Genomic DNA, 12,440 nt, shown 5'->3' with positions numbered 1-12,440 from the left:
GAAGAGAAACAAAATCATTAACAGGTTGTAATTATTTTTAAATTCATGTTTTTCAGATCGACCAATCAGCTCAACATTAACATCATTTGTGGAGAGAGAGGAGACTGTCAAAGCAGAGATCATATGGACGCTTCACACTGCACAACATCACCATTCCTACAAATCCAACGAAGGGATTCAAGCTGTTTTCAAAACCATGTTTCCAGATAGTGAAATTGCGAAACGATTTACATGTGGTGAGAAGAAAACAGCATATTTGTGTTGTTTTGGACTTGCTCCACATTTCAAATCCTTGTTGGAAAGTCGTGTAAAACAAGAACAATTTGTGCTCTGCTTCGATGAAAGCCTCAATAAGGTAACGAAGAATGAGCAGCTTGACCTACATGTAAGATTTTGGGACACAAATTGTGTTTCCACTAGATATCTGGGATCACAGTTCTTGGGCCATACAAATGCTGAAGCCCTACTTGAGAGTGTGTGTGAAGATCTTGAGAGGATGAATCTTTCAAATTTACAACAGGTATCAATGGATGGGCCATCCGTAAATTGGAAACTTTTTGATATGCTCCAAGACAAGGTCGAAAAAGACACTGGAAACAAATTTCTGAACATTGGCAGTTGTGGACTTCATGTTATCCACGGTGCCCTGAAAGATGGGTTCTTTAAATCTGACAATGGTGTTCACAATTTCCTTTCATCTTTGTACTGGCTGTTTAAAGATTCCCCTGCACGACGAGAAGACTTCTCAAAACTGACAGGTTCCAACACATTTCCGTTGATGTTTTGTAAGCACAGGTGGGTGGAAAATGTCCCTGTTGCTGAAAGAGCATTGGAGATGTTCGACAATGTGAAAATGTTTGTTAAGGCTGTTCAAGACAAAAAAGTGAAAGACCCTGGGACAAAGTCATTTCAAACTGTGCAGGAAGGATGTCAGAATGTTTTACTTTATGCAAATATCCATATGTTCCTGACAGTAAGCAAACTGCTGACACCATTCCTGACCATGTATCAAGCAGAAAGACCACTGCTGCCCTTCATGTCAGATGACCTCTCCTACTTGCTAAAAAGCCTGCTTCAGTCAGTGATCAAAGCAGATGTTCTAAAAGAAATTGATACCCCACTTAAACTAATTAAGCTTGACGTAAGAGACAAAAAGCTGTGGAAAGAAGTATCAGCAGTAGATCTTGGGTTTTCAGCAGAAAATGAAGTAAAGCGGTTGCATTCAAAGAAGAAAATTTCAGATCGTCAACTCATTGAGCTGCAACAGGGTCACCGTGAAGCATTACTTCGCGTTGTCAAGAAACTTCAAAACAAATCACCATTGAGTTACACTCTTGTTCGTAACATGAAGTGTTTAGATCCGAGACAGATGGTTCTGGACAAATCTGGCTGTGTAGCAAAGATGAAGAGACTGTTAAAGTGTCTGGTGGACAGTAAGAAAATCATTGAGTCAAATTGTGATGATGTGATTAGAGAGTACCAAGAGTTCTTGGATCAAGAAGTTCCAATGGCAGAGGCAAGCTTTAGTGAATTTAATCCAAAGCTTGATACCCAGAGAGTTGATGTTTTTTTGCATGACCATCTTGCCCACAAAGCCAAAAAGTTATGGCGAGTTGTCAAAAGCCTTCTTATTTTGTCACATGGCCAGGCAAGTGTGGAGCGGGGATTCTCTGTGAATAAAGAAGTTGCAACAGACAACTTGCAAGAAAGATCTTTCGTGGCTCAGAGAATAGTCCTTGATCACCTCTCAGCAGTTGGTGGTATTTCAGGTGTAAACCTTACAAAGCCTCTAGTGCTTGCTGTAGGCAGTGCAAGGCAGAAGTATATGGCCCACCTAGATGATGTGAAAAGACAGAAAGAATCACATAAACAAGCACAGAAAAGAAAGTCAACAATGGACCAGTTAGAGGGATTGAAAATGAAGAAAAAGAGAATCGAACAGAACATAGCAGGTTTATACAAGTCATCAGAAGAGTTTTCAGAGAGGGCAGAGGCAACAGGGGACATTACCTATGTGGCAAGAGCCAACAGCCTCAGGAGAAGTGCTAAGGAGAAATCCAACAGTATTACAGATATTGACAGAGAAATAGAGGAAATCCTGAAAAATCTTAAGAATTAGGCTACAGGCATCTGAAATTTTAGAGACTTTAGTGAGTTATCTAAACTGAGTGAGACCTAATGGACCTCATTAAAACTGTGCTCTAAACCATTATCTGAACACGTACTGTGTGATTGAACTTCTTGTTTTATTGCCTGTTACCTTAATGTGTGTTTGCCTGAATTGGCATTTGAGATTTGAAATGTGTTCAGTTATCTTAACTGACTCATTCAACATTAAAATCTGTGTCTGCTGGAATTTGTCCCAATTAAAAGTGTTTAATTTAACAGAGAGCCAGAGGGTTAATTTAACAATTTAACTCTCTGGCTTGCTTCGTATTCAGTATGGTCGCTGATGGTGTAGCTATCTCAAATATAGGTGCTTGTCCATCAACCTGAGGCTGCACGAGCGTGGTTTCAATACCTGTGTCAAGGGATTTTCATGATTCTCATGCTTTCACTGTGTGAGGCCTTGATCGCAATATGCAGTCGGTGTTGCTATTTATATGGCTTTACATGGAAGTTGTGACTTCCGTTCGCATTAAGTTCATTACAGATCGCATGCAGTTCATCAATATGTCGAGTCAGTCATACAAGTTCAGCTGGTATAACTCACCAAAGGTCGCTGGTTTACCACGGGTACTCTGCCTTCCTCCAGCCGCAATACACTAGTCGCCATCATAGAAGTGAAAAATTCTTTGTGTGGTGTAAGACAACGATTAAATGAATAGATCTTTACAAACAACTTGATGAAATTGGTCTTTAATTTTGGAGAATGACAGCCTTAAAAGTCTTTAAAAAGTCTTTAATTTTCATAATACCTAAGGTGTACGAACCCTGTATCTTCTCAAATCCACCGGTAGTATTTACAAAAAGTATTTTGTCCCAGTTGCACTCATATGTGCTAATTAAGCCCATAAGACATCAATGGTGTCCACTCACCATCTTACTCTACTCTAGGTTATCTCACTTCTAAAGGGAGATAGCCACAATAGAGACAAATTCCTAGTCTTAGCAAAATTGCATGTAGACACCGCCGATGTTTTATGGGCTCAATTAGCACACTGAAACTGGGACAAAATTCAACTGATTTGGAAATACTAATGGTGGATTCAAGAACATAATAGCCCCCGGTAGGGACAAGTGGAAAAGGAAGCTTTATTTCTTGAATTTTGGAAACACTGGATGGTGGTGGTTGCCAAAAGCCGTTTCATACCTTTATACATATGTAGGTGGCTGGTATATGGCATAAGTGTTACGGACTGGTTTTGAGCCCCTATCTGCCCGATAAAGCAAGTCGGATTCCGCAGACAGCTCAAAAGCAGCTCTGATAATCTAGTGCCTTTTATTTCTACAAATACACAGTATACAAATACATATATTAATATGTACGGACAGATATGTAAATTGTTACTGGCATATTTTCAGTACTGAGTGTGTGTACGTGTATGTACAAACATGCTGAAATTGTTACAGTTTCAGCATAGTACAGAGATTTCTTTATACGTCCATACCATTCATCTACCTTCACTCAATACCACTGTCACATACACTCTGGTCCCGGCCAAGTCACACTGTACAAAATATGTCCACACAGAAAACCAGCTGTGATGGCTTCAGTATCATAAATAAATTGACTTCAAAAACAAAATCATAAACTTATTAAAATAAAAGGCAATCAGAAGTTTTCTTTAGATTGACAGAAGAATCAAAAGTTTTGTATTTAAAATTGAAATGTAACTGATACTAACAGGATTTCTCATCACATGAAGATGATGTACAATTAAATATGATTCTCTATTATTTAATAATAAATATTTAACTGAAAGGTCATAAATATGCAGGAAGGATGTTGAAAAGATTCAGATACAGGTGCCACTTTCACAAAAGTTCATGAAATGATTTCTTCTCTTAAATTTCACCTTGTGAGGTTTCAACACACAAATGTATATTTAATGACAATTTTCTGTGCAAATTTCTGTGAAAATGTTCCCTTATCTGACAGACTTTTGAAGGTGTAAATTTTGTGACCAGATCTGTCGATATTAAACATGTTAACGCCACGTCGTCACAGTACCAAACAAAATCAAAAAAGAAAAGAATCGCTGTGCATGCAAGGAAGTCCACATAATGTGGGTCTGTATCATGTGATCCGGGAAGTGTTAGGAGCTACCAGATCCACTTTCTGGTTTAAGGGTTTCTGTGGATTCAGTTGGTTCAGAATTTTCAGTCTTATCATTTCGAGGTGTTGTTGGTTTGGTGCTAGAGCTGGTTTCCCCAAGAGATTCATCGGTTTGTGTTTTGGCAGCAGTTGAATTTTTCTGGTTTTCACTCGCTGGCGTGCCATTTATGGAAGAACTAATACTGAGTAACTCTCTCAGTCCTTGATTTTCTCGTTTCAACCGACTCAACATTTCCATTTCATTGGCATCCAGTTTTTCATCTAAGTTTATAGCCTTCTGCATGACAGCAGCCATCTCACACACTTTATCCATCAGAGAACAAGCTTCCTGTACAAACAAGAGAGACAGATAAACCAAGCCTTTAGTAGAGGCAATACAATTTCTGAAAATTCCTTCATGCTGTTAATACCAGTTACATGACAAGAAAGTTACTTATTAGCAAATCAAGAAATTGAAGTATTTGGCTGGCTGTACCATTCTGAAGTAAAAGAAAAGATAAAAATAAAACCTATTACCATCATCATAAAAGCTTAAACTATGGGGTTACTTCCACAAATCCATTTCAGATTTTGAAATATGTTGTTAAAGATTGTTTTTTGGCTTTTGAAACTAAAATTTTGTCCACCTCATCAATGTTATCTTAGAACAAATGTGTCAGGATTTCAAATGACCATACCAAACTTAAGCATCATAACCCATTTTTAAATTTTGACTTGTCAGAAACAGCTTTGCGGAATAGGTCCCTGCACTGATAAATCTGTGTCATGATTGATTGCTTGTACCATAAATGTCTGGAAAGCTATATCGGCTTCAAACTACAAAACACAGCTTTGGATCATTAACTAGCTCCTTTTTCATTGGGCAAGGGAGGCGAATACTAAAGTTTTTACTTTCATATTGAAGAGAAAACCATTTACACACACACTATATTACTTCATACATGCAATTACTGGGTTATCTTCCTTCCCAAATTACATAAACAACAATTACAAAAAGCGAAAGAAGCGATGTACCCAACATTCCCAAAGAGAGATCAGAATCATTGTGACTCCTTTGCTTGACTTAAACATTCTTAAGTCTTAACTCTCTCAATATAACCTTGCTGGCATATAGCTAAAAACTAATTTAGACACCACTGTGACTGAAAAGATATCTGATTCTATCTCTTCAGATTTGTGTACAGCTATCTGTTGTTAAAACTTTGAGATAAAAGCAAAGGATGGTTAAAAAACCAAATTTTCAAGGAAATTATACTTCAATATAGAAAAAAAATGTTGTATTCCAGATAAATCACAACACCATGTTCATTTTCAAAAGTGATCTCACTGACCATTGTTTGATCATTATGCACAGCTCTCTGTTCAAGCTTGTTACTGGTCAGCAGTTTGAGAATCTGCTCTCTGTATTTGCTCATGATCAGCTCTAGTGCAGACTGATGTTCCTCCAGAGACAGCCGCAGCTCGCGATTCTCATGCTGAAGTTCTCGGATTTGACGGTTCTCCTGAGCAATTCCTAGGACCAATGTGGACCTGGGCCTGTGTCGGGCGATTTCGTTCAGTTCTGTGATATCGTCTTCATACTACAACATAATGCAACAACTTACTACAACTTCAAAACTTACTGTATTGTACTTGAAAATTCGCCACCAAAGGTGCATTTTGACTGCTGTAATTCTTCAACCTTTTTGCATGCTTGCAAGGTGTTTATTCAAGCATATTCTGAAGGCATTATTCTGTGTAAACTGATAAAATTATACTTTTTATGAAGCCCTGAAATTGGCTAACCCAACAAATGTAGTTTCGTCTCAAAAATCAAATTGAAAGTTTGCATAAATTACACTGAAAGTTTCTGTTTCATACTGCGAAAAGGTTTAGGAATTAGGGTAGCAAATAAAGGTCATAAAAAGTTACTTTTGGTGCTGAGACTTCTGGTGCAGGATATCAAACTACTTTAAAACACTTTTCTACGATCAAACCAGGCGATCTCTCTGAACCAAGCAAAATCAGTAATTTAGTCATGTATGAAATTCTAGGTCAACTACAATGCTCACAAAAATTTTACAGTGCATACTTAAATTCAGAGTTCAGTTCAGTGCATTTTTCTGACAAATTATATCTTATATTATATATCAATATCTCAAATTATATTATATATTTAATATATATAAATTATAAAGCACTGCAGATGGCAATCACATCACAATTCAGTTCTATCTCCAAACTAAAAAATAGTAAGCGACTTTACCCACTGTGGAACCGTTTACATACCTGTTTCATGGCATCCATTCTCTGATATAAAGTTTGAGTTTGAGTGAGGAGATTATCTGCTGTGCCGTCATGATCTTTCAGCCGTGTCACCAGAAGACGAGCATCTGTCAATATCTGTTCAATACTCAGAGCCATGTCAGATACCGAACGTCTGAAAACATGAAAGCCATAATTTCAATCATTGGTTTACTCATTTGGTTACTGCCACGAATGTTACTCAAGAATGTTAAGTGCAGATGAATAAGTCAGCTCGTTCAAAATTCAGACATTCAGTCCCTCTCAAACACAGGCCTAATTTCTCTGCACTCATGGCACCCACACCTACATCTTTCCCATTTCCAGTTCCTGGATGAATAAGACAAACTAACCACTGATACCAACAAAATCAAATATCAAATAGTTTTGGGAACACATTAGCTGCCATTTGATGGTACCAGGCTGCTTAACCTCATTCCATTGCCATTTTGAAAGCCTTCCTAAATCTAAAACAGTTCAATACCAGCAGAGTATGGCAATACCGCCTCAAAAAGATTTTCAGTTCTGTCTCAGAGTAAAACATTAATCCTCAAAATTTTACCGAAAAGTGGCATGAAAAAAATGTTATAGAAAAAGAGTTCAGACGCCATGAGTTCCCATGTACAAGCTACAGTGGAACTTATGACCATTGTAACAAATATCACTTGGTTAAAGGCAGGAACATGACCCTTTCAATTTAGCCTAGGTGGAGCTTAAACTGCCTCTGCATCAAGCGAGAAAAATACACCTGGAGAATCCCCACCTTTAATCTTTTTTTCCCACATCCAAGATGTCACTCAACTGGAACAAAGTCTGTCTGACTTTTTCACCTTCATATGAATGGCAGCATAGAAAAGCCACCGTTGACACCTGTTTTGGATTGCAGATGTTATAAAGAAAGGAGTTGATATAGCCACCAGTGGATACACTAAAGGTCAGAGGGTCATATTCCAGCTCTGTCTGTAGTGACACTAGCAACAATAGTATACACGTTAAAACATTAGTAAGTTACCATGAGAAGCAGTTGTGGCTACTCTACATACACCAACTTTTTGAGAGATACCAATGGATTCCTGGGGCTAGTTCCTTTGAGAGTTTGAACATGTACCACAGCTGTGTCATAACAGGCATCAACTGAATAAAAATGAAAGCCTGTCTTTATAAGTAGCAAATCTGAAGCTTTACAGCTATAAGTGATAAATCAGTGGTCAGGTGTAACGACAATATTCCACCACAGAACACGTACCTGACTGGTTCCCTCAGTACTCAATGGTTGTTTTGGTAGTCTGGAAAGTCCATAGTTAAATTAAACTAAATGTTGAGGTATATTTTCAAAAATTTCTGATATTTACCTGCCTGAATGTTAATCACTGAATTAAAAAACATGGTAGGCCCTTGCACTGAAGTGGGCCAGTAAATCCACTCTAAAACAGCAGAACACGTCAATTTCTGTTCAGGATTGATGGAAAATGATGCTTTCAATCACTCGTACATGTTTAAATCCATTTCAGGCCAGTGATATGCAGGAAATCTGTTAAATTGCGGACTTTTCTCTCTTCAAAATCGCAGTGTGCACGTGCAACGCATCGGGTGCATCCATAATCCGGATTGTATCCGAGGCCACAGGCAGAAAACATGGATAACAAAGCAGATGTGCACATAACGCCTTAAGCCTTGACTGGAACACTTAGAATTAATTTTTCTCGCTCCACTGACCAGACAAATTGTCATTTCTATTCTACAAACATGATAACTGATGAAATCATCACTAATGTTGTAATTTAAGAGTGGTTGTGTGGTCGTGTCTTGTTAGGTTGATTTCCATATCTTTTGGCGCGAGGTTAGGAGATTTTCTAGCCAAAAAATCTCGGCTGTGGGGTTAGGCGTAGATACCAGCCTAGGTGTCTTCCAGGGTAAAATATAGGTATTTAGGAACAGCAACAAAAATCTGTGCAAAATGAACCAATATCTACATTTACTGAGCAAAACTCCAGTAAATTACGTTCACCAGGAAATTCTCTGTTCCTCTGCCATTTTTTTCCACATTCTGTAGCCTTCATGGCCAGTGAATCCAAGATAATTCACAACTGTGGCTTATGCTCACATGTCGTGTTGACATCATGACCTAACACATCGGGCTGTTGCTCCCCACGCATGCGTGGTTGACCTTTCACCATGTCTCTATGTTCTGATCAGCTGGCTGTCAGTTTTGCCAAACAGAGAGCCATGTTACTGCAGAGGCACGAATTTGCAACTGATTGAAGGCTATGCAGCAGGATGACGGACCCCACAGTTTGTGCATACTGTCAAATTAATTTCGCAGTAAAACAAAAGGGGTTATCTTCGACATCCATTCCATTCTAAATTTCATGGAAAGGTCAACCGCTGCTACGTATGCGCGCCTCGCTGACCCAGGTTTTAACAACATGGCAGCATGGCGACCTGCTAAATAAGAGCCTATTTTCCACTTTGGCTAAGATTTACAGGAGAATGGTGATGTAAAGGCAAATAGCGATTGTGGCAAAATGTGGGTAAATAATTTTTTCGTAAACTGGCCTAGCGTCGTTGGACCTACAGACCTGCTTTTCCCACCCACCGCACTGCCACCATATGTCCTTACTCACTCTAGAATAGATTTATTATGGCCTTGAAGGTTTCTACCGTACATGCTCCTCTGCTGTGGCCGCCATGTTGAGCAGCTATGTAGGCATCTAGGCCTATGCGCATGTCCTGCTTCATAGTGTAGCAGTATGAAGATAGCAGCCACAGTCTAGGAGTGTGTGCATGGAAGCCTAAATCTATTCTAAAGCGGGTAGGGACGAATGGTGGCGGTGCTGTGGGTCCGGAAAGCAGATCTTTAGGTTGGTGTCTTTTCTTCGTACAAGACTTGTTTGCTAACAAAGCCATCGGCCTGGACCTTTGTTGAGTATGAAATTATTACTGTTAGCATGAAGACTCCAAAAACCCTAGGCCAATATAAGAAATGGAGTCTTTCGGGCTTATGGGCTACCTTAGATCAAGGTCTCCGGCTATGTCACATTGTTCAGCTTCAAGTCAGAATTTTAAACAAGAACTAGTATAGAAATTGCTCCACTGCCTGGAAATCATTTTCTTTTCGACTAGCAGATGCAGTCAATGACCATATTGTGCCAGGGCAAGGGAGCGTTAATCAACTTGCTTCAGCAGAACTACAGAATTCGAAGAACTGTCTGAAACAACAACAACATAAACAAGAACAATAAATATGATATGATACTGGTTTTCTAGTAGGGATGGTATCTCTTACTTAACATACTGGAATGGTTAATGCTGTTTATACACCATACTGCAGTACGAAGTACCAATAATTCATTCAGAATCAAACTTTGAAAGCAGACATCAACATTTCTTTACAAACCTGAACCCTTTCTAAAGGAGAGCTATTCAAGGGAGGCAAGCCTGTGTGGTATTTGACAGCAGTGAGCAGCAAATATTCTAACATCAGATTCTGAGAAGAATACATGTACATGTTCTATAGTACCATAAAAAAAACTCATGCAAGTTCCAATATCGTTCTGTTGGCCTGCGGATTCGTGTATAAAATTCATTCTTTGTTAATTTTTGTTATGCACATTTTAATGCGATTTCTTTGAACCGTTGAAAAACTTATGCGAATGAAAAAATATATAATATAATTTATTTTTGGCTAATATTACGCTTTTATATCATTATTATTATCACCATTACAACCACATTGCACAGGCCTTCCTTATTCATAATTAAAAGATACAGGTTGCTGAATCTTTCCAGAACGGCGTTAACGACATATGATACTTATCGTCAGGAACCTCACGCTTGTAAACTTTCTGCCAATCAGCGCGCGGAGTCTGCTGTTATCGCCAAGTTATCCGGAAGTTAGTTGATGTCAAGGCGTGGATGCATGGCAGATGGAGTGAAAGTGGTGAAACAAGTGGTACCTGTAACGGTAGTTTGTGTGCGTGTGACAACGATGGAGACGCTGACAGTAGCCATCGTGCTTTTCTGCAGACTTGTTTTAGCCTATGCAGTCTCAGGTGACCCGCATGCGATGAACTTTGATCGCTTGTACACGCTTGGAATCGCGTCGTACGAAGAAGAACGATGGTTTCAGTGCGTATCATTCATGAGTCGTTCAATAGAGGAGCACAAGCACTATTCTGATGTAGTGTACAAGTGCCGTTTGCATTGTAAGCAAGACGGTGCCTCAAATGTGGCCAGGGATTTTATTCATGACCATGGCGAGCAACTGTTAAATTTGTTCCTTATTCAAGATTTGGTAAAAAACGTTGAGTGTGTAAGGAGATGCAAACTAAGGAATCTTGGAGAAGGTCCTCGTGCGATGAACATATTCAGAAGTATTACACAGGCTTTTGTGGAATTAAAACCATACGATTATCTACAGATTTGTGCATTTAAGGTGAGCATATGCATGTTTGTCTTAGGAGATATAGTAAATATTTATTTTAGTTTACTTGAAATTGTTTTCACTATGCATTGTGGTTTTATAAATATTACTGTTCTGAGAGAAGATCCGTTTTAGTTTGACAGAAAGGAGGCGGGACTTGAATGAATAGACATGCATAGTGCCTCTCAGTTTGACTGTCAGCTGATGAGGAAAATTTCCCACAGACACATCATGCTTTAACCTTACTTGTTCCATTTTAAATATTGCAAACACATTTTCTAAAGTGTTAGTTAATCGTTGCATTTTACTGCAGATTAACTTCTGAAACACCTATCATTTATTGGAAATGTGATGAAAGAGATGGTTGTATAATCATTCATCCTTCAAACATTTTTATTAATGCTGAAAGACCCAGTGTGGCTTCCAGTGGAGAACTTAAATTTCATAGTCAGTTCTTCATCTAATTCAAGATTGCTCTGACTAGGTTTGGCCCCAAACCTATGTTGGAGTGTGCTCCATTTGAAAACCTGATGTAGTTACCTGCCCTTGTCAACTAGATGTATATTGGGGCTGTTTGTACAGAGGTAGGATTTGAACATCGCCAAGGCCCAGGAAATAAGCAATCACCGTCATACTTGTGATAAATCTAAAACACAGTAACATAAGTGTCTGCAAACTTAAGGCTGTGGACATGTATTAAATAGGTAATTTTTGTCTCAAACGCCCTAACAACCTGCCATGCGCCCTGACACTGGTTTGGGACCTTCCTTGGCCAAACAAAATATTTGCCAAACCTAACATCAGAGCAATCTTGGACTGTTCATCATCCTAACTCCCTGCTCTGCTACAGGCACTTAATAATTCCTTAATGGTGTCGGGCTAAAGTTCAGCAATCCAACAACATATCCATTGCAATTGATCAAATGGAGATGGGACTTGAATGAACGCGTGCTTGGAGATTTGTTTCAGTGTAACTGTCAAATGATGTTGAGAATTTCCTGCTAAATCTGTTCTGTTATTCTTTGCGAAACTGTATAATTAAAACCTGTTTTGCGGATGATTCACTGCTGCGTATTGATTCTTAATTTATCAGGCAGTCTTCAATCACTAAATGTTTCCAACCCGTTACAAGTTGTTATGAATGTGCATTTGAATTTTGAGAATACACCATACTTCCTGTTTTGCTTGACTGACTGACAGTCTATATTAATGATCAAAATTGTCCTTTTGAATGTTGCACACATCCGGGTACTTTAGGCAACACCAATATTATTTTGTGATTTACAGGCAAGAAGACTGCCTGATAATATCAGATATTATAGTGTGATATAAAAACAGAACAATCTGCACCAGTTGTGAACATTAGTAAAGCCATAGCTCTAATTGCCTTAAAGCTGTTTAACTATCACCATGCTCAGTATAATAAGGCTCTCACTGTGCAATATGTGTACATGT

General features: G+C 38.7%; 2 protein-coding genes across 4 annotated transcripts in view; one reads left to right on the top strand and one right to left on the bottom strand.

Annotated features, from left to right (window-relative positions):
* Window positions 1-3,425: 3,425 nt before the first annotated feature.
* On the bottom strand, window positions 3,426-8,217 carry LOC135466720 (FGFR1 oncogene partner 2 homolog). Of its 3 annotated transcripts, none has more exons than XM_064744370.1 (4): window positions 7,915-8,217; window positions 6,548-6,698; window positions 5,611-5,859; window positions 3,426-4,607 (listed from the first exon to the last, which is right to left on the bottom strand). In XM_064744370.1, the coding sequence occupies exons 2-4, from the start codon at window positions 6,680-6,682 to the stop codon at window positions 4,260-4,262; spliced, it is 732 nt and encodes a 243-aa protein (XP_064600440.1). In that variant the 5' UTR covers window positions 6,683-6,698; window positions 7,915-8,217; the 3' UTR covers window positions 3,426-4,259. The 3 variants fall into 3 exon arrangements, with proteins under 3 accessions (XP_064600440.1, XP_064600439.1, XP_064600442.1); XM_064744369.1 differs by lacking the exon at window positions 7,915-8,217 and adding an exon at window positions 7,602-7,853; XM_064744372.1 differs by lacking the exon at window positions 7,915-8,217 and adding an exon at window positions 7,326-7,355.
* A 2,264-nt stretch (window positions 8,218-10,481) lies between these two features.
* Window positions 10,482-12,440, top strand: part of LOC135467402 (prolyl 3-hydroxylase 1-like) — a 34,539-nt gene continuing 32,580 nt past the window's right edge. Inside the window, 1 exon segment of the mRNA XM_064745176.1 lies at window positions 10,482-10,997. Coding sequence (XP_064601246.1) covers window positions 10,482-10,997 — 516 coding nt within the window.

This window comes from Liolophura sinensis, chromosome 6, assembly GCF_032854445.1.
Source record: "Liolophura sinensis isolate JHLJ2023 chromosome 6, CUHK_Ljap_v2, whole genome shotgun sequence".
In the NCBI taxonomy this organism is placed as follows: Eukaryota; Metazoa; Mollusca; class Polyplacophora; order Chitonida; family Chitonidae; genus Liolophura; species Liolophura sinensis.
Note: the sequence above shows the minus strand (reverse complement) of the source record. Positions and strands in the feature narration are given on the sequence as shown.